Here is a 26,826-nt window from a genome sequence, read left to right on the forward strand (position 1 = left end):
GGCTTTATTTACCAACCTTGACCTACTGATGTGTACATGCATCAATAACGTACATAAAGATACAACATGTGGTCATGGTTACTGCATACTCTGCTGCACGCACACACACACACACACACACACACACACACACACACACACACACACACACACACACACACACACACACACTGCAGACCGTGAGTCCAGATCCAGTAGGAGGTGTTGGCTGACATTGAGAAATTAGAAGAAATGTGGAGATGTAGAAAAAAAAAACCTCAACGTTGGCAGTTTATCCTGGAGCCCCCTGAAGCGCACAGAGTTCTATTCACCACATCTGCATCTCCATCTGCATGCTCACTTCTCACACTCACGCTACTCCAAACAAACCTCCATCTGTAGGGAAACATACGCCGCAGTACTCGCTCATGTCACGGGCCACAGCCACAACTTTATGCTTACAGTCTAATGTTTTATTTCTGGACTATGCGCTTGGAGTTTCATGCTCCTGAACCTTTATTCACTCACCGGCGTTCCCGTTTCTTCACCAAACACTGACAGATCGCTTCCCTTCCACTCTAATTTACACTGCCCTTTTTCCCACTTAATCCCTCTAAGCCTTTCTCCTCGTGTTTTGGTGTCTGTTTTTCTTTCTTAGGGATGCAGATATCTACCATTCCACTGCATTCTATCCATCTTTTACGCTTGAATTACAGGCTATCCAGTTTTTCCTGTTCCCGACCGTTTTGTTGGAGAGGAGGTGCAGGATCAGGGAGGATAGATGGTGTGTGCAGAGAAGGGAGGAAAAAATACTCCCAGGCAGGGAGCTTTTCAGAGTTTGTTTTTGTTGCAGCTTCCTCCCTGATTGACGGTTCGAATGGCACATCCCGGCTCGTTAGTGGATCATTACAAAACATTTTGAAGCCATCTTCATGCTGAGTTCAAACGTTGCATTGTTCTCTGAATTGTTTCTCTTGTTGATTTCTACATTCTTTTCCTTCTTTGTACCTCTCTTTTCTACCTGGGCTTTTTCCTGTTGTCTCCTCTTTTCTGTCGATACACTTGCTTGGCTGTTTATCCTTCCCTTATCGAAACCTTTTGTGTGTTTGCTGTGCACACAGATAATCCATCATTGCCAACTAGCAGTAAAAGGAATCTGAGCAGAAAAACACAAAACAGAACAATAAATTGAGCGCTCACAAAGAGGAGAGGAAACAGATGAGGAAAAAAGGACAGTTATGGAATTTTTTTGACTTGTTTCCCTGCAGAAAATCCATGATGCAGCCTTTTAACAGAAGAGGTCAGTTCTCAGGACCCCTGTATGCAGACTGTAAATATTGATAGTGTACACAGACTGTACATTTAAAATTGTCCTGATCCATGTTATCCTAAAATGCTAAAGGCTATGCTACACTGATGAGATATTTAATTCAATGTTAGCATTCTTTCATAGCAACACACTCTGAAAAGATTCAGCAGTGATAATATTTTGAATCAAAGCTTTCCTTTAATGGTCTCCTATTAATACGAAGTGCCATAATATTTTATAACACCTCCTTGGAGAGCATTTCTGTCTGGAATTCTTGCAGCAGGAACGTGTAAATGGTGACAACCACTCTTCATAAGCTAAAGTAAGTGTTATACTTCACTGGTTGGTTGTTAGGAGGCTCGACCACCTGCGAGATGCTGCTGGAACAGATGCAAAAAGATGAACACAAAGGTGCGCATTTAAATTCTCTGGAAAGTCAGTTTGACAGCTCAGCTGGCAGGTCCAGCACAAGTGAGCAGCAGATCAGGGACAGGCCGCGGTTATAAAATCTGTATTCATAAATCTGCTAAAAACGCCTGGATCGAGCAGATCCTGGTCTTTTTGATGGCTCAGAACTGACATTCCACTTGTGCACATGTTGGCTACATATTTTTATTCCTGTCTGTATTTTCTCATAGTTTATCTTTCTTCACTTTATGATGCAGCCCACAGTTCACTATGTAATTCAGTTGTAGGAATCAGCTACTAACAGTACTGACCGGTTCAAAGGGGTACATACGTGTAAGTGTGGAAGAAACAAGACTATGCAGAAGTAGGAAGCAACAACTGGTCATTTTGGAAGAAAAATATGAGGTATGGAATTGAAAAGAAATGGTCTCTGTCCAGAATTTCAATATTGCTGTCCTCAAAGGTGTGTCTTTTATCTCTAAAATACAGGTGGACGAGCTGCTCTCTTTTCTTGACCCATGCATTTGTACAGTCTCCTCTGTGTACAGGTCTGTGCACTCCTTGCTGCAGTCCCCTGCAACATTTCTCAGTTTATGTTTTGGGTGTTTTATCCTCAGAGTGAACCAGTTTGTGTCTGACAGTGTTACTAGGTCTAAAGTGCAGCAGTAAGTTGTGTTCAAGGACCTGTTTCCATTTAAAGACATAATTTCAAGTTGAAAACATTATTTTGAGGGGTTGGGTTGTCACAAAAATGGTAATTGCAACAAAAATGTCTGCATTAGTTGATTTGAAACTGTATCCAAGTTGTAACTAAATGAAACTGGCTTGATTTTTCTTTACCTTTAGTTCAGGATTTAAAGTCTCCTCCTTTGCCTGCTAAACATGCCCTGACAATTTCAGACAGCCAAGACTGTACGTACAGCGGGCCTGTAGGCTGAACAAATACAATACAAAGCACATGTCATGGTGAGACATGTCTTTTACAAACAAATTCCACTACAGAAATTAACTGAACACTGATAGTGGACTCATATTCAGCAGTGAAACGGAGCCATCCTATGTTTTAGTTTAGCAAACAAAGGAAAATGAATGATAACCTTTCACTTGACAAAACTGTTCAGCTAGCTAGACCTTTTAATATTTATTTAGAATATGATGGGCAATTTAAATTTGTGTTGTTTTTGCTTTAAAATCTAAATATAGTGTGAGAAAATCTAAATATAGTTCTGAACTGCCCTGATCATCCCCTGTTTGCTGAATTTGATCTTCTTCCTTCTGGCCGACGTTACAGAATGCCCAGAACCAAAACGAGGAGAGCCAGAACTTCTTTTATCCCAGTTGCCATTGAAAACCTCAATTCATTGGCCTGACCAGTTTCTTTCTTGTGTCTGCTTTTTGCACCTGTGGATAGAACTGATTGTTGATTTTAAGACTGTAATCCTTTACTATTTATTGAATATTTATTGCATCTCTTTTTATTTGCTTTACCCCGCATGTTCATCATTACTGTTTATTTATCTATTGCACAGCACTTTGACGATGAATGCACTTTATGGGTTTTTGCCTGATCAGAGTTTGGCATTTTGTGGCTTAAGTGTCGTCCTTTTTCACTTGTGCTCAGGATTTTCCCCATTTTCTTAATGTCTGTATGTCTTATGTTTTATGTTTTATGGTTTATGGTTTATCTTGTACTGCCTGCTGCTGAAAAACAAATTTCCCATGGGATAATAATAATAAAGTTGAAGTTGAAGTAGTGTGTGTGGAAAATACATAATTTTAAAGATAAGTTCATTACCAACAATTTTGTTGTTGAAATAACACATTTCTTGAAAGCTACAACATGAACACAAACAGAAAAAGTCCAACACTATTGAAGAAATTCTAAATGGAACAACTGTTTGTCAATTGAAAAATTTGTATTCATGAGTAACTATGTAACACACAAAATTCATTTTAGATACCATTAGAAACTAATCAGAACAACCTAATTTTCATTATTAAAGAATTGAAGAAGTTGTATTTATTCCTTCAATCATTAAGTATTTAATAAAAGTGAATTTCCCAAACTCAGTATTGTTGGTTGAACATAATTTCTTAGACGTCACCTCAAATCAAAAAGCTTGAAGCAAACTGTTCATTTTTCAGCCTTAACATTATATTTTACAGCAGGGGTGTTAAACATAAGGCTCACAGGCCAGAACTGCCCGCCAGAGGGTCCAATCCGGCCCACAGGACGACTTTGCAAAGTGTAAAAATTACAGAGGTGAAAATGAAAACTTACTGTGAAAATATTGAAAAACATTGAACATTGTGCAACATAATGTGAGTCAGCAGCTTCAGTATGACTGAGTTTGGTTTGGTTGAACCCTATTGTTGATGCACTGCCACAACGTCTGTATATTTTTATAGATAAATTCAAATATTTACAAGGCAGGGGGGTAAATTAACCTTCTTCCTTAATAGTTCCCACTTTAATTTGTGTGGTGTGATGTGTCAGGATTACTACACAGATGTGGAAATGAATGGGAATTTAAAATAATTTCTAGATCTTTACAAGTTGTAAAATGCTATATCGTTCAGTTCCAGATACCTGTGACTAAATGTCTTGTGTCTTTGTGGAAACACTGTGATCTGTAAGCTGTGATAAACTGAGGCTTAATGTTGTTGAAAGTTCACTTATTTTGCTTAAGAAATTTCAGGTTGTTCATAATGTTCTGTAAAAAGATAACTCATTTAATGTGAACATCGTCAGAATGTACGTTTTTTTGCACTAAAACAAAGGGAAACATTTGGAGTTGCGGTCATTTATAGGTTATTATGCTTTGATTTTACTGGTCGGCCCACTGGAGATCAAACTGGACTGAATGTTCCCCTGAACTAAAATGAATTTGACACCCCTGTTTTAGAGTGTATGTCAACGAATAATTTGGAATATGGATAAGTTAAGAAACTGATCTCTCTTGTCTGAAAATGCTCATGTGTAATGTCTTTCTTCTTTCTTTTAAAATTCAGAAAAGTCTTATTCCATTGTACATTTATGTAGCTGTAAAACCAGGGAGCTGATTCATACAGTAAAACCCCATGTGAATCACCAGCTGTTTCATGTATCGTCCACTTACAGATGCACATAAACGCCCCAATCTAGTGCAGTAAAGTACCGAAGCTTTAGATCATCTTCAGTGCTCAATGTCACTTCTCCTCTGTTATCAACTTCATGATATCCCTGTGTGCTCCATCTGTATCTGTGAAGGCCAGTGGCTCAGATCTGTCTTCACAAGTTTCCATTAATATCCATCTTGGCAGTGAGAATCGCAGGTCTGCCATTCAGCTTATTCATCTATGTCTTCAACAGCTATTAAAATGACAAAGCACATGGAGATAATGGCCGTACTCCTCTATGAAAAGTGGTTATGACTATCATACAGTGACTATATGCAGAGCATGTTATGACAAATTACTTCTCTCCTCCTCGCTTAATGCAGAGGTTCACGAACAGATTATGTCACGGACAATTTTTTTGAGACTGCCGTGAAGTAAACAAAACATCTTAATAATGCCTGGCCTCTTCGATCAGCGGGACGTGTGTTTACAGGGATCATCTTATAACCATAAACTGGATCCCAAAAACAGCACAGTGTTCTGCCAAAGTGCTACATCAATAAATGCTCTTATCCACACTGATCTCACAGCTGTACATCTGTCATACAGTGTTATTTAGCAACACACAAAATATCTGATGAACTCATAAAAAACTGCTGCTCTGATAGCTGAACGTAGCCCCTTTACCTAAAAAGGAAAAAAAGCACAACATGTAAACACCGATGTTGAAATCAACATTTGTAAATTGTAAAGAAAAAGATGCACAAACATGATTTCTTCATGCAATTGTCAATTTTGAGATTTTGGAGATGCATGACATGTTTTCTTTCAGATTAGTTGGGAAAAGAACACCCAAATACACATTTTTATGCTCATTTTACAACACTTTGTCAATGGGCTAGTTGTGCAAATTAACACATATTAAGACATAACACCTAATTTGCGCACAATTTCCAAAAACCTGTAAATCAAAGCGGGTAAATCTAAAATAAAATGATTAAAAAAAACAGTAACATTTTCATTCTTCATGCGTTCTTTATTTCACATATGCTGTAGCTAGTACTTCACAAAACTTGTAAAAATTCTGTTTAAAATCCCTTTGAAGGACATTTCATTGCAGCTGCTACAACTTTTATTACAGGCCTGGTGCATAAACGATTTGGTTAGAGTATAAAAAAGCATATTTGTCACTATTCATTAAGAAAACTGCAGTTATGTGTTCAGGTGTTTCAGATATTATCATGTGAGATTTCTGCTGCCATATACCCTCGACACATTAAAACCATGGAAAGCACATTATCTTTAAAAAAATAATTATCAAAATTACAGCATTTATTAGAGACAGAGGCAGTAACACAGAATCATCTGATTCTGAACTTTCCGTTAGTCCGTTTTGTATCATTTGGTACGTGCAGTTCCAGTGGGAATATGAATCAAATCTGAGCTTAAAATCATGATGCTTCATCAAAAAATGCTTTATTCTGCACGTCTCATTTAAAAAGATGTGCCAGATATAAACTATTTGCAGGAACCAGATCCTGTGTAAAACAAAAAAGATTGCAGTCATCAGCAGGAACGAAACGATCCGACTGACTCAGCTGATTCGGGTGCACAGGGCTGAACTGCAGGCTGTGTTCACACCAAGGAGAGAGGAGACGAGCATGGAAACAAACTAAAAACTCTACGTATAGTATGGGGAGCCACACATTTTATTCCCAGTGCTGGTAATATCTGCTGGCACTTGAAAAAGATGTACAAGTTGATTTTTTTCCTCAAAATTACGCAAAATAAATAGAAATAGAAGAAAAAGAAGTTGATCGACATATAACTGAGGGATTTTTGTCCATAGGATATATCTTGTATACATTTTTATTACAAGTTAAAAAAATGTTTTTTATGTTCATTATGATCATGTCTTTACAAATTCCAGAATTATTTATTATGGAAACAATCACTTGTTCATAAAAAATGACTTGGTGTCACTAAAATGTCAACTAAATAACCGTCCTAATGAGCTAAACAATAATAAAATGAGCTTATTCAAAAATATCTTTGATTCGTGTTCTTTTTATTAAAGACCCACCGAGGAAGATTTTAGCGGAAATGTAGCGTTGCCGAAGCAACAGTACATTTCCCGTGAGCCTCGGCGCGCACTGTCGCAAACCGTCGTAAACAAGCGAGCCTCAGGAAAGCCGGCGGAGTTGAAATCGTTGTTGAACAATGGCCACCGACGAGATACGACGAGACTTTGCTCCGTTCGCTTCCTTTTGCGCTTCATGTGTGCCGTCTTCTCAACCAACTCTCCGCTCTGCTACTGCTAAAAACAACTAGCTCCGCTCTGCTACGCTCCGTCAGCGCACGCGCACCGTATTTGCTGTAAATCGCTCCGTCTCTCACAGGAAATTCTGGATGAGTCGACAAAAAATTAATAAAATACAAATATTTACAAAACCAAAATGATTCATGAATCGAAAATGGGGGCATTAATAAGTGTAAATAACGAAGATTCATCCACATTAATGTGAGACTTTGTTACGAGCATAAAAATCTTCCTCGGTGGGTCTTTAAGCTGAGATAATCATGACAGATATTTCTTTTCTGGCAATATATCAAATTTTAGATGGAAAATAACAAATTGTATCTGTGTCTGAGAAATCACTTTCAACTAAGTTCCTCTATTACAAAAACCTCTCAAGGAAGTGTGTTAATTCCAGATCACATGACCTGCTCCACATGATGTCATTTCCTCCTGAAGAAAAGACTCCAAGGCTTTCTGAGTTACTTAGTATAAAGTAGTGTGTGAGTCAAGTGTGTATTTATGGCATGTCAACAGGTTCACTACAATATCTTTATAAATAACTTTCGATTTCAAATGTATTCAATTCTTATATAATATTTAGAAGAATCTTTCTCTAAAAATGCCACTCGGTGTTTGGTTATAGGCGGCCATGTTGATTTTAGGCCTGAAAACAGCAAAAATATCAACTATGATACCTGTCAACTATGTTACAAAAAGTCCTGCAATTATATATTGACCCAATGGAACTTTTGTTTGGCTTGTTTTTCTGATTTATGGCATTCTAACTGCTGCACACCACACATAAAACATTTTTACTTCTCTCCACCTCCAGCCATGCTCGCACTGTTTCCATGAATGCGCAGGACTTAATAATGCTGTGAAAAATGACTCATATTAAATAAATCACAGGAATTATTTGGGGTTCGGAGGGTTTGTGCAACTTCATTAAACATTAAAACTTGATTTACAACAATCCACAGCAGTGTGTCACAACACAGCGTTCAGTGGAACTTCCCTACTAAATAAACAGTCGTATTCTGCAGTTTAGCCAAAGTAAAAGGAAAACTGCTTCTGGAAAGAGGCGTTTCCATTAAATTTTTATTGTAATTTTTGCGGTCAACACCATGCAGGAAATTCCTGTGGAGCCAAACAAAACTATCTTCAGTACATAAGTAATACGTCATTTAATCTGATGTAATATTTTTGTGGTATAAAATCATTTTTTTATATAATATATATGTAAAACTAACTTGTCGAGTCTGTATCAGAGCGTCAGCTGCATATGCCCATGACAGAAGTGGAATGTGTCGATTTTAAGGTCAGGTGGAGGTTTGCAAAAGTGATTTATTCAAGCAGCTTCTCATGGAAAAACATTAAAGTGCCGACAACAATGGCAATAATCAGATCTCTGACAGAAATAAAACTGTGCTTCATTGGCAAAGTGACGTCCTACGGAATCTGTTCCTGTTTTTTATGGACTTGAACAAGATGAATCCCAAATTCTTGATCTGTCTCTGTTATTCGTGGGTCGTCTGAGAGTTAATGATTCCCTCAGATGTGCCTCGGCCTTTCCCTTGCCAACTCCTTCGGACCAGTTGTTGTTTTGTGCTGTGTGCACTTCTCATCCGAGCGCTCGGCCCGATTCTGGTTGACCTGCAGGAAGACAAATGACTCTGCTGCGCTTTCTGTCCACCTGAGCGAAAATTCAGTGAAGCCTCATCCTTCTGCGCTGAGCTTGATGGTAGCCATGTTTGTGGTCTCTGACAGACTCCGAGATGAAGCCAAACACTTTGGACTGAAAAAGTGAGCTTGACTGAGCGATTGTTTTTGGATTCTGTTCAGTATATTCCAGGACTGTCTCCATCCTACTTTGCTCCAAACCCAAGAGGGCCTCTGATTGACCGCGAGGCTGAATCGAGCAACATTTTCTGTATTTGTCAACACTTCTGTTGCTCCCAGTGAAGAGCTAGTGAAAGCTTTTGCAGATGAGACACCCTTTCAGAGGAAAACAGCTGTCATTTTTATTTCTGGCACTATAACAGGGGCTCAAAATAAGCTCCAACATGTGGGAGAATGTCCAGCCTGAAATCTCTGAGGAAAAGATTGTCATACACGGAGATATTTAAAGGTCTCCACATTCCTCTTTAACGTGCGCTCTGCCCTATGACTCAACATGATTTGCAAAAGATGTTCTACCTGATGAAAGATTACAGCAATAAACCATGAGCTGACGTGTTTCCAAATACAAATATTTCACCCACCGTGTCTTCTTCTAGTGTACGTTTTGTTGACTTGACCTTAAAAGTTGGAGTAAACCATTAATTATCTGACATCTGTCACCCATTCAAGGTGATTTCATTTGTCCAGCTAATGCCTCTCCTCTCACAGCCTCCTTTTATCTTCTCGTGCTCATCAGTTGACATGTCTGGTTGTTAAACGGGCAAAGTGGATTGTGGATTAATTTTACTGCTCTATAACAAAACGTCCTCTAAGACCAGAGGAGCCGGGGTAATCATGTTGGAGCGATTCTCAGGGAGCTTACCTCCACAGCAGCAGCAGCAGCAGCAGGGCAGAATGCTCGGACGGAGGAGGAGACGTCTGTAGGTGAACCTGGCGGCACCGCTGGGAGACAACGGCCAGGTTTTCTGACATCATGGGACAAATCCAGTCCCTGCTGGCCGGGGATCAATGGCTTTGGACCAGACAGACAAACAGAGAGAGAGCAGCCACACAGGTCTCTATGTGTGGATCTGTGCGTCGATGAAGGCCACCAAATGGGAAATGATATAATACATGCGAAATGTCAACCAGCTACAGCTTCCCTTGTTACCTTTTAGGGGGGTGAAATAAGTGGAAGCTGCAATTTGCCTGTCAGAATAAATCTGACTACCTGTTTGCTCGTTCACTTGGATTTTGGCCCGTTTATGCGTCCGACGGGTTAATGAATCCCCTCATTGTGTACACCTGTGAGTGTTTGCCTGCATGCCGATGGTACTTCCTTACCATCACGTGTCGGTGTGTGTATGCAAAAGAGGCCTGACGTTAAAATTGCAAGTTGAAAGACAGCACTTTTTTTCTTGCTTTTTTTTGTGCGCTAACCTTCCGTGTGTACACCAAGGGCACGACCTGCTGCTACCCCGGCTGACTCAGCCAATCGGCATTCCCGGTGAGGTAGAAGTGCTCCCGGCCTTGTCCTCCGGGGACAAAAGGAGATGGAAGGGAAGAGGGCGCAAAACAAGGGGGGGAGCTTTGAATGAAAACACAAGCGGTGTGCATCAATGACTTCCACGGGGCATAAATCACTACGAGGAGGGGAGGTGCTGCTCTGTCACACACACCCCCACACACACACAGCCTCGTGCAAACATTAACTTAAAGCCTTTATTGCACACACATCTGTCTGTCTGTCTGTGTTTCCCTATCCATTTATCTCTCTCTCTTATACACTTCAAAGGTATGTGCACCATCCTCCCTCCACTCCTGGCTGCAGGCTCCACCCTCAGTCCTAGAGGACAGGCTGGTTGACCCAGGAGGAGGGGATATCTGTGGAAGGGAGGAGGAGGAATAGGAGGAGGAGGAGGCGAGGGTGAGAGCAGAGGGAGCTCAAATTCATTTCTGCTGCTGCTGCTGTTGGAGGCGCAGCACATTGCAAAGGCACAACATGACGCGCGAGCACCCGGGACGCACGCTTGGCTTTCCAATGGATTACTCTCACAAACAGCCGTGAACCGCAACGACAGCGAAGACAACACAAGCAGCTGCCACACTGAGGACTTACACAGATCTTCCACACCTTCTTTCTTTTTTATAACACTGACCAAAAAAAGTTGAATGAAGACACACTGATTTTTTTCCCCCCAATTAATTCAGAATGGAGAGAAATGGATTGAAGATGTGAATGTTGTGGGTATTTTTTGTTGCTTGTGCACCACTGAAGTAGATAATAAGTGAGTAAATACGTTTTTTTTTTAATCTGTGATGATTGATTTTACGTGTAACACTGATACATGATGCTATATTTACACGTATGCTATAAATGCAGGTGCTTCTAATCATGTTTCTGAAATAACTTTCCTCTGATTATATTTTAAAAAAAAGACTTTGCAGCTCAGTGTTCTGCAGGAACTTGAACTTGTTCTCATTGTATTTGCACAAATGTGTTTACCAGACAATCTAGGTCATCCCTCTGTATGTCTGCGGTGTCTCATGTATGCACGAGACACAAGTATGCCACCTAATCTCCCCGTCCATAATTATCTCTCATCATCTTACTTTTCGGTTTTTGACATTTTGTACATTTTCACAGTTTATTTTATGACCCAGAATCAAGTTGTCATAATCATCTTTAATCATGTAATCCTCACATTTATACTGTAAATAGGGTTAGCATTGGAATATTTGTGTCTTTTAAGTAAAAATGATATTAAATACAAGAAAAAAACTATCATTTTTTATTATTAGTGCACCTGTTTTGGAAAAGCAAACCCATGACTGATCATGCATTTCATACATTTGCAAAACGCCCCACAGTCTCTTGAGAAATTGCTGGTTGAAGTTTGCCTAATAAGCTTTTCACACAATCTTTCTGTCTCAATTTCAAATGATGGAAAACCGCAATCGGTTTAACTGATTTTCCTAATGATGGACACAGAAATTCCGATGAAGTATCAGTACTTAGAGTACATTGTTCCTTTATCTACTAATCCTAATTTCAACATATGGAATAGATGTTAACAGCATCTCAGACTTGGATCTTTGCGTTTTACTGAAGGCATTTTATGACAGAAAAATGCATGTCCATCCATCCATCCATGCTCTATACACCCCTTTATCCTCAATAGGGTCGCGGGGGGTGCTGGAGCCCATCCCAGCTGACTCGGGCGAAGGCAGGGGACACCCTGGACAGATCACCAGTCTGTCGCAGACAAACAATCACACTCACATTCACACCTACGTACAATTTAGAGTAATCAATTAACCTCAGCATATTTTTGAACTGTGGGAGGAAGCCGGAGTGCTCGGAAAAAATGCATGTGATCCTCTAAATCTTTCCACGGATTAAAAAAGCTCCAGAGAACAGTCAGGTTGTTAATGTGATCTGCTCTTGCATGTAATGCTAATGGACTGTAATGGTGACGGCTCCGATTGCTTTGTCCCACAGAGACAAGAGCAAAACACACGGAGAGAAAAGGACACGCGTGACAAGTCTTACCATGCACTGACAACAAGGTAAGAGAGGACACAGGCATGCAGGTATATTTCTGTCCTCACCTTGGGTTGCTCTTCTTTTATTGCATCTCTGTGCAAATGTGTGTCCTGTACATTTATATAAAGGAAAATCAAAGGTCTTTAGATGAGAAAAAGATTTGCTGTCCCGGGCTGGATTTTTGTGTCTTTAAAGCTCATTAATTTATGGCCCGACTTTCCCAGTTTCCAAACATTTATTGTTGTCAGAAGCACTTTTTTTTGTGATTGAGAGTTCAAAGCTGTTTGCGTGAGCCAAAGAGCTTGAAAAGGGTTTTTCCATTAATCATGCTTTTTTTTTAAAAACTATCTTTGACAGTCTGCAATTTACAAATTGCTTCCTTGATTGTGGCAGGGAAAATAATCATCATTGATATTAATTAAATAGTCAAGTTAGTCTGCTCTCTAACAAAGAATCATTTCACTGAGGTAATTTCATCATGTGGCACAGGTCTGATGGTGTCAGCCACAACGCTCCTGGCTGTTGTAATATGCTGTCTTAGCACTGCAGCGCCTTTTGCCTTTCTTCAGGGGGAAGCTCCTTAAATTTTGTATCAGCTGAGTGACAACAAGAAGGTCATGTTTTGAGCACATGCTTGTTGGCAGTGTGCTAGTTAATGATACACAACAGAAAAAACAGCCCGCGCTCTTATGAACGGGCTTTATCAGTGACGATAAGGGGACTTGGACCCTCTTCAACACCAAACCTTACGAGCGTTGTCCACTGGCCGGAGTTTTATGGCAAGAGAACGCACCGCGTTGCTTGTGAATACAAAACTCAAGAGGCGCCATGGCACAACACAACTGAAATGTGGGCGAGAAATGGCTTTGTCGGTGTGTGTAATGAGGTGTGGGCCCGCATGATTAACATTTAATGGGTTGTTTGGCCAAGACAGTGAGAAGAGCAGGTGCTTTTATGTCTCACCTGGGCTGGAGTTTGTGTCAGAGAGCAGAACCCGAGTGACATGCTGAGATAGAGGAATAAATCATGGATGGACAGCTGTGAATCTGCTTTTTAATGAGTACTGCAGGTGCCCCCACAAATTGGAAATGTGTAACTATGTACAGAGTATCCGCCTGTCATCGAAAAGACTCGCTCAGAAGGTGAATTCATGCTGCTTGTGATTGTGTCAGTGGGGATCCAATTTACAGATAGAAGGCTTAAGGAAGAAAGCGCCTTCGAATCTGCTTCATCGCGCAGATGAAATGCCGTATGGTCTAGTCTGTGCAATCTCATGACTCATCCAGGCCGTTATTGTGTAAGGATGCACTGATCGATGTGTAAATAAAGTCTGTGTACAGCAGTATAGAATACTAAAGCTGTACCAGAACACGTGGTGGGATTCAGGGTTTGCTCTGTATGTTTAGTCACAGTCAAACTTAGACCGTTTTAATCCTGTTTTCTGCTGCCAAAGTCAATTAAAGAGGATGCTGATTAACATCCAAACCAAAAATAATAAACATGTCAGAAGGAGCTTCTGCTGCAGTTCTGGTCCTTGATGACAGGGGGTGGTGGACTATTAGAAAAGACAGAGAGAAATGAAGATGGTGGGTGATATGAATATTTAGAGAGCATTACAGGTGAGGAGAGATGCTAATAAAAAGAAAGAAAAAGAGCCGATTAAAGAGGGAAATTAGAGGCAGGTTGTTTGAGAAAACGCTCAACTGCTAATGAGAGAGACCCTCTTTAATCAGAAAGGGTCAAATTTCGTCAAAGGAAGCTAATTGTGGGACTGACAAGCACAAACAAGACAGGCAGGAGGGTAACGGATTTCCATTATGTCTGGATTATAGCGCCTGTTTATGTTTCCCACTGGGTAAAATCTAAAATAAAATAATCCCAGCACTCTGGAAAGGCTTTTTTGTTGCTTGTATCATAAATACTTTAGTTTTAAATAGTTTTATTCATCTAAAGCTAATTTCAACCTTTAGGTTCACTATATTTTTTTCTATCTACTCTGATTCTTCATGAGAATCTGTATGATAAATTCCCTAAATCAGTTTTTTTTTCACAAACTACCACCACAATTATTATTTTTTCCTCCCCAAACCTCCCCAAACATTTTGTACTTTACATACTGTACTTTACGAGGCCTTTGACATAAATAGTGTTTGGATCTCATAGCTGGAACGTGACGTCGTTTGTCAAAGGGAATGACCAACACACGTGTAAATGGCAAGAACAGACGACCGAGGTGTTGAAAGATTTAAGTGGTTGGTAGCTATGTTTCCTGTGTGCTTTAACTACCTGTTTCTGTCATCCCTGAGGCCCAGTGAGCCCAGAGAAGCAGTACAGGAAGGAGAGGACATGAAAATAGATGGTTGCACACTGGTTTGCCTCTGGAGATGAGAGCAGGGGAGGCATCGACTTGATCATTAATCAAACTGAGAGCTTTCAAGTAAAGAGAGGAAGCAACGCGCTGCACTAACTACTAAAAGCAGCGTCCACGGCCTATCCGTCACAGAGACGGAATAATTTGTGCTTTGCATTAAGTCAGTCAGACATATGGGAATGACGTGATGCGCTTGGAATACGTTAAACTGCTTCCAGCGCAGCTCCGCAGACATTATTTACCTTCTCTGTGGAGCTTCAGTTCACTAAATTCCCTCCTCGGACATGAAAGATTGGGAAGTTTGGAGCTATGCATGGGTCTCTGGTAGCTCAACCATTGAGCAACTCGAAGACAATCCATCTTGATTTCTTGGATGCGCAAGCGATGCAAATGAGCCTTGAGCATATTTGGAGAGATACATAGTGTCCTGCAGGATTTCAGGAAAACAGGGGCTACTTCAGAATTTCTGAGAACAGCCCAGTGAGAAGAACAACACGCTGCAGAAACCCTTCCGTTTGTGATAGTGCAGTTCCTCCTTATCAGTTGTTGAACCTTTTATTTGATTCTGTTGAACACAGCTCGGGGATGTTAGTGCATTAGTGCTCGCTACGCTCGGCCAACAAAAAGTGGTTTTATACATGCATCTTAACAGGGCCGGTCGATAGCTGGACTCTTCTCTTCTGTGGTTCCCAGGTGGTGGAACGAGTTGCCAAATTCTATTCGATCTGCAGAGTCCCTCTCAGTCTTTAACCCTCGTCTTGTCAAAATTGACCCGTTTTAAAGCTTGAAAATGTGGGAAAAAAATAAATATATTCACAGTGGAATTTGTGATGTCCACATTTTCAACTTTTTTGGGAAGTCTCTGAGCATTTTTTGGTGAAAAAAAAAAGAAATGTTAAAAATGTTTCTTAAGAACATTCACATAAAAATCAACCAAAATCCAGTGAATTTCACTGGATTTTGGTTGATTTTTATGTGAATGTTCTTAAGAGAATATAAAAAGTTTAACTGATATACACACGTGGACAAAATTGTTGGTACCCCTCAGTTAAAGAAGGAAAAACCCACAATTCTCACTGAAATCACTTGAAACTCACAAAAGTAACAATAAATAAAAATTTATTGAAAATTAAATAATCAAAAACAGCCATTACTTTTGAATTGTTGATTAACATAATTATTTAAAAAAACAAACTAATGAAACAGGCCTGGACAAAAATGATGGTACCTCTATAAAAGATTGAAAACTATTTGACCAGAGTGACATGATTAACTCAGGTGTGTCATTTAATTGACATCACAGGTGTTTCCAAACTCATAATCAGTCAGTCTGCCTATTTAAAGGGAGACAAGTAGTCACCCTGCTGTTTGGTGAAAAGGTGTGTACCACACTGAACATGGACAACAGAAAGCGAAGGAGAGAATTGTCCCAGGACATCCGAAAAAAAATTATAGACAAACATCTTAAAGGTAAAGGCTATAAGACCATCTCTAAACAGCTTGAAGTTCCTGTGACAACAGTGGCTCATATTATTCAGAAGTTCAAGACCCACGGGACAGTAGCCAACCTCCCTGGACGTGGCCGCAAGAGGAAAATTGATGACAAATTGAAGAGACGGATCGTTGGAATTGTATCCAAAGAGCCCAGAGCAACCTCCAAAGAAACTAAAGGTGAACTCCAAGGCCAAGGTACATCAGTGTCAGATCGCACCATTCGTCGTTGTTTGAGCCAAAGTGGACTTCATGGGAGACGACCAAGGAGGACACCACTGCTGAAAAAAACTCATAAAAAAGCGAGACTGGAATTTGCAAAAATGCATGTTGACAAGCCACAAAGCTTCTGGGAGAATGTCCTTTGGACAGATGAGACCAAACTGGAGCTTTTTGGTAAGGCACATCAACTCTATGTTCATAGACTCAAAAACCAAGCATACGAAGAAAAGAACACTGTCCCTACGGTGAAACATGGAGGAGGCTCAGTAATGTTTTGGGGCTGCTTTGCTGCATCTGGCACAGGGTGTCTTGAAAGTGTGCAAGGTACGATGAAATCTGAAGACTATCAAGGCATTCTGGAGAGAAATGTGCTGCCTAGTGTCAGAAAGCTTGGTCTCAGTCGCAGGTCATGGGTCTTCCAACAGGACAACGATCCAAAACACACAGCCAAAAACACCCAAGAATGGCTGAGAGAAAAGCGTTGGACTATTCTAAAGTGGCCTTCTATGAGCCCAGATCTGAATCCCATTGAACATATGTGGAAGGAGCTGAAACATGCCATTTGGAGAAGACACCCATCAAACCTGAGACAACTGGAGCTGTTTGCTCATGAGGAGTGGGCCAAAATACCTGTTGACAGCTGCAGAACGCTCATTGACAAATACAGAAATCGTTCAATTGCAGTGATTGCCTCAAAAGGTTGTGCAACAAAATATTAAGTTATGGGTACCATCATTTTTGTCCAGCCCTATTTCATTAGTTTGTTTTTTTAAATAATTATGTTAATCAACAATTCAAAAGTGATGGCTGATTTTGATTATTTAATTTTCAATAAATTTTTATTTATTGTTACTTTTGTGAGTTTCAAGTGATTTCAGTGAGAATTGTGGGTTTTTCCTTCTTTAACTGAGGGGTACCAACAATTTTGTCCATGTGTGTACATGTAATCACTTTTTTCTAGGATTTTTTGGAAGATTTTTACAAATTTTTTTGAAAATATTTACTAGAATTTTCTTGCCAAATTTGGGGATTTTTTTTTTGTAAAATAAAACTTTTAAGGAATTATTGGAATTTTCTTCCTGAAGGTTTTGCAAATTTTCAGAAATTTGGGGAATTTTTTTGCAGAATTTTTGGATTTTTTTCAGACAAGGAAACAATATTTTTTGGTGCCCGTAGATGAGGACAACAGGAGGGTTAACAAAATACTAAAAACTCAGCTCTTCTCTGAACACTTCTGCACTTGACTGCAAAAAAATTAAAAAATCCTATTTCGTCTACTGCCTGTAGACACCATGGTCCCATTAAGACTTTAACTTGTTTTATGGCTCTTATCTGGGTTGTTTTCTCCCGACTAGATCCTTGCTTGTGTTGTATCCACTCTCAGATGTACGTCGAATAACTGTTACTTTATTTTATAGATTCTTATTAGGCCAAACAGGTATTATAACACGTCCCTGTGAGTCTTTACACCTTATCTGCAGACAGGCAGACTTAAAACACACTTTGACATCAGAAGTGAGTCACATGGGCAAATATACATAAAGAGATTATGTAGTGGGTTAAAGAGCCACAGCAGCACAAAGAATCCTCTCATGAATTATGCTGTAATTACAGCGAGGGGCACCAGGCTCCTCAGGTCCCTACAAAGAGAGGCCAGGAGATTCCTTGATGGAAAAAAAAAGGGCCTCGCTGTCTAAACCCCTTAATTAAAGAAAAATAATGAACAGATAGTAACCTTAGATCCAAATGACCTTCATATGGAGTTAATTATTTGAGAAGAATTCTACTAAGTCGCCAAACCAGTGCAGGTTTAGTGGAAAAAAGTTGGGTTGGATCTGCCTGATGTGGCAGCAGAGATTCACTCAAACCATCATGAGCGCTTGTCCGACTTCTTCTGAGAAATGGTTCTGCTTCAGGTTTTCCTCCTTTCACTCATAGCTTCACCTTCTGCTGCTGCCTCGGCCTGTCATTCATTAATCTGCATACATTCCTGTGGCAAAACCTGGACGTAAAGCTCCACTGTGTGCGTTATCTCGTGCACACAGCAGCGAGAGCATTATTACAAGCAAATTGGTCATTAGGTCTCACCGCAACAGTGGGAACAACCTTGTAACGTCTGGTTAGTCACACCCAATTGCTCAAAACTATCGCTATAGCTTACCCGCTATTTTTAGACATGGAAAATATCCAAGCAAACATACAGAGCAACACTTATGCATGTCCAAGCAGTCCTTGTACATTAACCAATGTAACACTTCAATATGTTGTCAGTCAGCAAACACTCTGTGATAGCTGTAGGCATTCAGCACTCTTTAGAGCTATATGTCTTTCCTTATCGCCCCTCTTCTCAAATCTGTTGTTTTATCTTGCTTTTTTCTGCACATCCTCCATCACTCCTCTCTCATCTTCCTCTATTTGTCCTCACAAACTTCACTACGTGCAGTCGACCGGACCAAAAGCGGCATCCCACGACTCGGTTTCTTAAATTGTCGTCTCATTCCTGTCATCTTTTTTAGTCATTATATTTATAGGCAAAGAAAAATAAACGTAAAATTTAATGAGATCAAGAAAGAGAGAGTGTGACTCGGGGGGGGGGGGGGGGGGGGGGGGGGGTTCGAGAAAAGAATGCCTGGGTGCTTGAGAGAAAAATCTGGGGAGAGGGGAACAAAAACAGCAGAAAAAAGGAATGTATGGGGGTAAGCATGGGATGAGAGCGATTATGAGAGCGGAGGTGAAGGAATAAGAATGGTGGGATAAAAGGGAAAGCTGTCAAATCAACCTTGAGAAAGTATGGGAAAGAAAATAAACCGGAATGGGCTTGCGTCAGAATAATGGGAAGCTTTGAGAAACGGACAGGCTGAGGACTTATTAAAAAATTGAAGACAGCAGCGAATATACAACAGTATTCACATGGCAAAACGGTTTGTACAAAGTCTGGCTTTTATTACTTTCAAATTTCATGAAGTTGCACAAGAGAAGCAATTTTAGTTAGCGATGCACCAACAACAAAGAGTCCCTGTTTTTAATGTCTTCATCAACGTCTATTTTAAATAAAAGCCCCGAGTGTTTGGCTCTAGGATCTCAGAGCAACAATAAAGAAAACATTTAAGGCAAATTTACTCCGCCTAGAAAAAAGGCTATTTGAGGGAGATTATTTACGATGGTCAGACAAGACGCTGCTCCTGTGATCATTAGGAGTGAGTGAAGTGTTTGTAGTAGAAATCAATGCTTGTTATAATTTAAGCAGTCTCATGATCCTGCACTGAATTAACACGTTGCTGCTCTTTCAGGAATGGAAAGCATCAGCGTGGAAACGGACTGGGATGGGTTAGGCCTCTCCTCTTCTCTGGGCATCAGTGGAAGAAGCAATTTCTCTTCCTCGTTCGTGTCTGAGCGGAACACATTCAATACTTCCCACAGCGGGGGATCCTTCTTTGGATTCTTCCCAGAGAATGGTTCCAGCACCACGCCCTTCACTCTTCCCCAACCCAGGGTGAGGGACTTGGGCCTGGCCCGGGCGGAGATCGCGGTGCTCGGGTTGGTGCTGGCTCTGACCACCCTGGGGAACAGCTTCGTGTTGTGGGTGCTGCTGAGGAGACGGAAGCACAACGCACCGATGCACGTGTTCATGGTGAACCTGTGCATCGCCGACCTGGTGGTGGCGCTTTTTCAGGTCAGTTTAGATGCTTTTCCAACAGCACCTACTCACTGGACTTGATGTAGGTTGTTTTCCACTACAGTTGAGTATCATCTCATCGTGGGTGGAGTCGTCATAGCATGGTGGCCCGGAAGTCCCTTAACGTCATTTGTGTGCGACACAAACACAACACAACAATGGAGGACATCGAGGCAATGGTATACCTGCTGCTCGGTCTATGGCTTTTTGTCAGATTGAAAGTAAAAGAGTTCCATGAAGAGCAACGCGCACTGTCGTTGTTTTCTTTTTTTTTAAAAAGTGGCAGGTTTGGTATTCGTGAAGGAGTCGCTCTCATGTGTCGTCACTTCCTGTCCAATCAGTGGCCTGGATTCTGTAGACGTCACATTATCGACTCGACTCAGTATCAGCCGAGTAGGTACTGAGATAGTACCTGGTACAAGGTACTACGTCCTAATGGAAAACCGAGTAGAGTTAAGCTGAGTCGAGCCGAGCAGTTGGTAGTGGAAAAGCTCCATTTGTGGGTTCAAATAAGGCACAAAACTGATCATTGTTGCTTGGCAGAGATAAGCTGCACACATGCAGTATTAACCCAGATATCGAACATCACTAGAGCTATTCTTCAGCCTTTCTCTTGTGCATTTCTACACAAAAATGCCCTCAAATGTTACAATGCATTTTGCATTAACAAACTGTTTGTTTCTTTTCATTAAATCTCTACAGGTTCTTCCCCAGCTCATATGGGACATAACAGAAAGATTTCAGGGCCCTGACTTGCTCTGCCGGTCCATCAAGTACTTGCAGATTGTGGGCATGTTTGCCTCCTCCTACATGATAGTTGCTATGACAGTAGACCGGCACTATGCCATCTGCTGCCCACTGCAGGCCTACCGTGGGGGAGCCATGTCCCGCTGGAACACCCCTGTCATGGTAGCCTGGGGTTTGGCTCTAGTCCTCAGCGTACCGCAGGTAAGATGGAGTGAAATTTAAAAAAAACAATTCCCACAGAAGAAACACATGGCGAAATAGGAAATGAAAGCTCAGCATGCGCTCACACCCTGATTTCTAGAGTAGAACTCAAGATCTGGGTCTATTTTTAGCCAGCAGTGCGGTTAATGGAGAGTGATAATGACTTCACGCTGCGTCCGCATGTGTGCTGACCACCTGTCTTTTGTTACGTCCGTCAGATATTCATCTTCTCCCGCTCAGAAGTGGCTCCTGGAGAGTTTGAGTGCTGGGGTCACTTTGCCGAGCCGTGGGGGCTGAAGGCCTACGTCACCTGGATGACGGTGGCGGTGTTCCTCCTGCCTGCCCTCATCATCACCATCTGTCAGGTAATACTGGCTGTACTGGCTGCTTCTCAGCACTGTCACTGAGCACAAAGGCTACTGACCTGAGGATTACACGCTCAAGGAAACATTATCCAATAATGAAGCATGTGGCATGAATGAAACGCTGCTTTGTTTTCGCCAAGGGTGCAGTTGGCAGGCATTGTTCAGTAACCCCCGGGGGACTGCGGTCGGTGTTGTGTAGCATCCCATGGTGGACAGGCATTCTGGGCTGCCTCCCATCAGTCCGCCTCTATTTAGGGAAAGATATTTCTTGGGTCCAGCTATTTCCGCTAATTAACGCAGCACTTGGAGGTCCACCGCTGAGATGGCCGCCTTCTCTGAGAACCTCCTGCCAGGAAGTGGAATGTACCAGATCTGTGCCAAACACAGAACCCCTGACCCTTTTTACATATCTGCTTTTTGTATTCAGTATTTTGACACTTTTGAAGAGAGAGGAATGTTGTTTTTTCTGCTGGAGGTCGTAGTCAAATGATTAAATCACATGTATTGGTATCTGAATGGAAGTATGTATTAGAGTGGAGTGTCTGATTAAACTGTGCCTCGAGCAGCAAACTTTAAAATCGAGAGAATTGAAAGTAGCTACAAGAATGAATCACCTATTATTACTAGAGTTCAAATTATTGTTTTTACTTGCTCAGGAGAGCACTGTGAATCATTTTTATGCCATAAAATTTAATGTTAGCTATTCTCAAACACAGTGAAGGAATAGCAGTGTTTAATAATGTTACATAAAAACGTCCAACGCTGGTTTATAGCTGATGGTTAAGACCAACGCACATTCTCTTTTTCCTTCCAAATTTCCCATCAACAGAATTGCAAACACGACCATCTGCAGCACAGACAAACATCTGAATCTGACAATTCCAAGTTACAAAATTCAATCTTGAGTCTTGCCATTGAATGTCTTGCTTCCTCTGTTAAATGTGCAATTTCTTGAAAATATCCTCGTGTTTCAGATAAGAATCTTCCGTGAGATTCACAACAACATCTACCTGAAGTCGGAGAGGATGGTGATGGCGGAGTTGAAGAAGAGTGAAATCCTCTTTCGCTTCCACGGCTTCAAGAAGGAGGACGAGCGGGCCAGGGAGAGGGGGAGACGGGCATCTGGAGGTGGGGGCAGAGGAGGGCAGCTCCTGAAGGGTGCGAATAACAGCCCTCACAATAACACCCACAGCAGCCAAGTGGGAGAGTGTTATGACTATGTGCCAGCTGCTATTCAGTACAACAGTTGCCACAGTGAGCATGTGACGACAACAACAACAACAGCAACAACATCAACAACGCACCAGCAAACCCCGAGCAGTTTGGATTGCCAGGAGTCCTACAGTAGCTCTCCACGCTGCTCGCTGGACTACGCCCCCCCTCCGCCTCCAGCCACCCCACCTCCGAGCATCACAAAAGCCATGTCCAAGACAGTGAGGATGACTCTGGTCATTGTGCTGGTCTATACGATCTGCTGGTCGCCGTTCTTCATCGTCCAGCTGTGGGCCGCCTGGGACCCCAACCCTCCAGACCAAGGTCAGTCTCAAACATAGTGTAAACGTGCAGCACGGCAGCATCCACCTGTTTGCTTAACCCTCATGTCGTTCTGTGGGTCAAAATTGACCCGCTTTAAAGTTTGAAAATATGGGGGGGAAAAATTCACAGTGAAACCTCTGATGTCCACATTTTCAACATTTTTGAGAAATCTTTGAACATTTTTTGGTGGAAAAAAAAGAAATGTTAAAAATGTTTTTTTAAGAATATTCACATAAAAATCAACCAAAATCCAATGTTCTTAAAGAAAATATTAGAAGTTTTACTGAAATATATGTAATCACTTTAGATATTTTTAGGATTTTTTTGGGAAGATTTTTACTATTTTTTTGAAAATATTTACAAGAATTTTCTTGTCAAATTTGTGAGTTTTTTTAAAAAACAAAACTTTTAAGGGAAATCTTTAAGGAAAAGTTTTTGTAAATGTTCAGAAATTTGGGGGATTTTTTTTTTTTTTTGCTGAATTTTGGGATTTTTTTCAGACAAGGAAACAATATTTTTTGGTGCCTGTAAATGAGGACAACAGGAAGGTTAATCCACCTTCAGCAAGAAACACAAACAAGCACTTATATTTAGGGGATTTCAGGGGAGTAATTTGTGTTGTTTTCCCCAGATGGATTGATCCTCCTCAGCCCAGTTAATCCATTTAATTGCCTTAAATGTGCGAACCATCTTTTTTACACTCCAGGATGCCAAAAGCCAAACGACTGGGTCTGTTTTACAATAAAACCCTCTGATCAAATGCAGAGTCTAAACCCAGGTCGTACTCATTATTGCAAGGACAAGTTCCAGCTCAGATGGGGTAACAGTGAGTGAAATACAAGGTCAGAACTAGTGCTTGCTTTGACCCACGAGCAGGAGTCCCTGGATGACATCTCTGGACTCTGACATTCTGGCACAAAAACTGAATTTCCCGATGAGTCAAGCAAGGAAAGGCCAACGTAGCCTCAAGTCGTGGCTGATGCGATGGACTGAGTGAGTGTCCTCTGATCCGCAGCTAAAGACAAACATCAGGAGGCTGATAGATAACGTGTTTATATCCCCTGCTGATTTTGTAACACTTCCAGATGTTGACATTTCATCAACAATGATGTGTGCCAGCACCTTGCACACATCATATATCATCGAAATCACAAGCAGACACATGGCACAAGGCACAGAAACTTGCGCACACACACACACACATTCGCCTAAAGCGGTCTCACATGCAGCTACAAGTACGCACACACACACACACACATGAATGAGCGCCACACTCAAACACACGCAGCTGATTATTATCAGCTTTGTATTCTAAAATCACTTTGTCCTAATCTATTTGCCTTCAACTGGCTGCAGGGAAATAAGCATGTTTTAGTTATGGCATAAAAGATGTATTATTAGAAGAATAAAAACAATGAAAGATGATGGAAGTGTGTACGGTTTTGTCTCTCTGGGATATTTATAATCCTGTTGCTTTTCCTGAAGGAAATTAAATGAAAAACAATAATCATGAACTAAATAGTCGCACATACTTATGGTTGAAAGAGAACAATGTGATGCACACTGTGATCCGTCCTTGGCTCGTCCTCAGTTTCACATTTTTATTCTTGCATTGTATACTTATCTCTGAATATAAATGTGCTTCTAAACGTGTGTCTCCAGCAGGCGTGGCCTTCACCATCCTGATGCTGCTGGCCAGTCTGAACTCGTGCACCAACCCGTGGATCTACACAGCTTTCTCCAGCAGCGTGTCCAGAGAGCTGCAGAACCTGCTGCGCTGCCGGTCACGACCCAGCCGCCGGGGGTCCCTGCCCGACGACTCCACCACCACGCACACCTCGACCACCAAGGACAGCCTGTACTGACAGAAACGGACACACAGAGACGTGCTTGAAAACACATGCATGAGTGCACACGCTGCAAGGATGTGTCATTGCACTCAGCTGCAGCGTCACAGCCTGAGAACAGCCAGCCCTGACCTCCGCCAGATGTTTTCCGCAACAAAGGACAGCTGCACTGTCAGCAGGACTTCAGTCTGTAATCACTTGTCTTCTCCACCTCAGCAGTAAGGAAGGATGTCATTGAAGCCGTCATCACCACATTCAGCCTCTCAGTTCATCTGCAAGGCAAAATTACCTGGAAAGTAAAGAGTAAAGAGAGTAAATCATCTCTTCCGTTGCTGTTGACTACGAACTTGTGCAGTAATTCATGTGAAGAAAAAAAAAACACTCCTGCTTTTGCTCAGACATAGCAGAGCAAAAGGAATGCATGGGGTGGATTGCTGCATTCATGGCCTTATGGCACGCCTAATGTACAAAGCAGCAGACAAAGCTATGGGTGTGAAGAAAACCAAGCAGCAGGATAAGGAAAGAAGGAATGAAACACATGCAGACAGCATGAGAGACTGAGACTGCTGCTGGTCTGGAAACAGACGGGGGATGTGAAGGATGTTACGGCTGCAGCAGTGGTCCTGAGAAGGCTGTAGTCGAAGTCTAATAATGCAAACAAACTGTGTTATATCAAAGAAAGTGGATTAGAGATGGATGCTTGAGGCTGCATATATATTCACTCAGGAGGAATTCAGTCACGAGGAACAACCGCGATTTATTAGAACGATGGACAGATTCACTCACGAGGACGGTGCAGGTCAAGACTCTGCCCCATGAGGAGCTTTAAAACTGTGGATTAACAGACGGAAAGAGACTCTCACAACACTCACAAACAAACAAGAGTGACAGTTTAGGGCCTAGAAGAATACAAACAAACAACCCGGGTTTCCATAGCCAACTGGGAAGCAATTATGTGATTGTGTTTTGTACAAACAGAGCTTATGAGGTACACGAAATGACCTTCCGTCGTGTTCTCAGGAGAGAGAACATTATTCAGAAGACACGGGAAGGAAGCAAACGAGAAACATTCAACAGCAACATTCCATGTACAGTGATGAACAATGTAAAGTATATTTATTGAAAGTGTAAGGCACATTATTACATGTTGTGTAAGATAAAAAGTCAGATGTAAAGCATCAACTGTAATGGTCCAAGGTATGTAGTAGAAAACAAGGAGATATCGAACCAAAGATGTTTTTTTATAGCTTCACTTTTAAGGTCTTAATAATGGAGATGTTACAGAGCTTCAGCAGATGAAAACAGACAAGCAAAGACAAATAACGTTATTTCAGCTGCAAATCTATTCAAGAAAAGACCTCACATCAACAGTACAAATACTCTGAGTCAAAACTAAGTGCCTGCGATGTCAGTAAACGTTTTCAGAGGGGCCTCCCTCACTGGATTAATCTTCAAATGATGTCAGCCATGTTATTCTTAGACGGAGCTACCACCAGAGCAGGGATCACAGGATATGTTATATCACACCATGAGCCATGTGGTCTCCTTTCTTCTTTATTCATCCACTGTATAAATGAAAATTCACACGCACACTCAAACACACATGCAGATGTATATGTCAGTTCCTGTTACTGCTTTTCAGGTATAGTTTTTATATTGTAATTTCTGTGTAAACACTAATGTATTATGCCCCATCAACTGCATGACTTAAAATAATAATCCTAAGACTTTTTATAAATATGAAAGTCGAATTCTATAAGATACTGTACATGCAGTAGATGTGATAACTTTATGTGTATAAAATTAGATTAGAGCTCACCTTACTTGGTCAAACTACTTCAGATTGGATGTTTTCGATGCTTTTTTCAACGCTGTTCACACGCAGCGAGTCAGTTCAGCAGACATCCTTTTTGTCATGAGAAAACAGTGTTATGTGAGTCTATCAGACAATACTGGGATGCTTTCAAGGTGTCTCTGGAGTACTTGTCTGGGGTCGAAGGAGAAGCCTCACCTTTTCCTCTGTGAGGCCGTGATGTTTAGGTTTTCAGCACGCCACCGTGCATTTACTCC

General features: G+C 41.3%; 1 protein-coding gene across 2 annotated transcripts; it reads left to right on the forward strand.

Annotated features, from left to right (window-relative positions):
* The first annotated feature begins 10,660 nt into the window (after positions 1 to 10,660).
* Positions 10,661 to 26,574, forward strand: LOC110954633 (vasopressin V2 receptor-like). 2 transcript variants are annotated; one of them, XM_051949337.1, is made up of 7 exons: positions 10,661 to 11,041; positions 12,256 to 12,323; positions 19,675 to 20,057; positions 20,763 to 21,008; positions 21,227 to 21,373; positions 22,348 to 22,909; positions 24,575 to 26,574. In XM_051949337.1, the coding sequence occupies exons 3-7, from the start codon at positions 19,677 to 19,679 to the stop codon at positions 24,772 to 24,774; spliced, it is 1,536 nt and encodes a 511-aa protein (XP_051805297.1). In that variant the 5' UTR covers positions 10,661 to 11,041; positions 12,256 to 12,323; positions 19,675 to 19,676; the 3' UTR covers positions 24,775 to 26,574. The 2 variants fall into 2 exon arrangements, with proteins under 2 accessions (XP_051805297.1, XP_051805296.1); XM_051949336.1 differs by having other exon boundaries at positions 10,662 to 11,041; positions 24,572 to 26,574.
* Positions 26,575 to 26,826: the final 252 nt, after the last annotated feature.

Source organism: Acanthochromis polyacanthus, chromosome 6 (genome assembly GCF_021347895.1).
Source record: "Acanthochromis polyacanthus isolate Apoly-LR-REF ecotype Palm Island chromosome 6, KAUST_Apoly_ChrSc, whole genome shotgun sequence".
NCBI classification, from domain to species: Eukaryota; Metazoa; Chordata; class Actinopteri; family Pomacentridae; genus Acanthochromis; species Acanthochromis polyacanthus.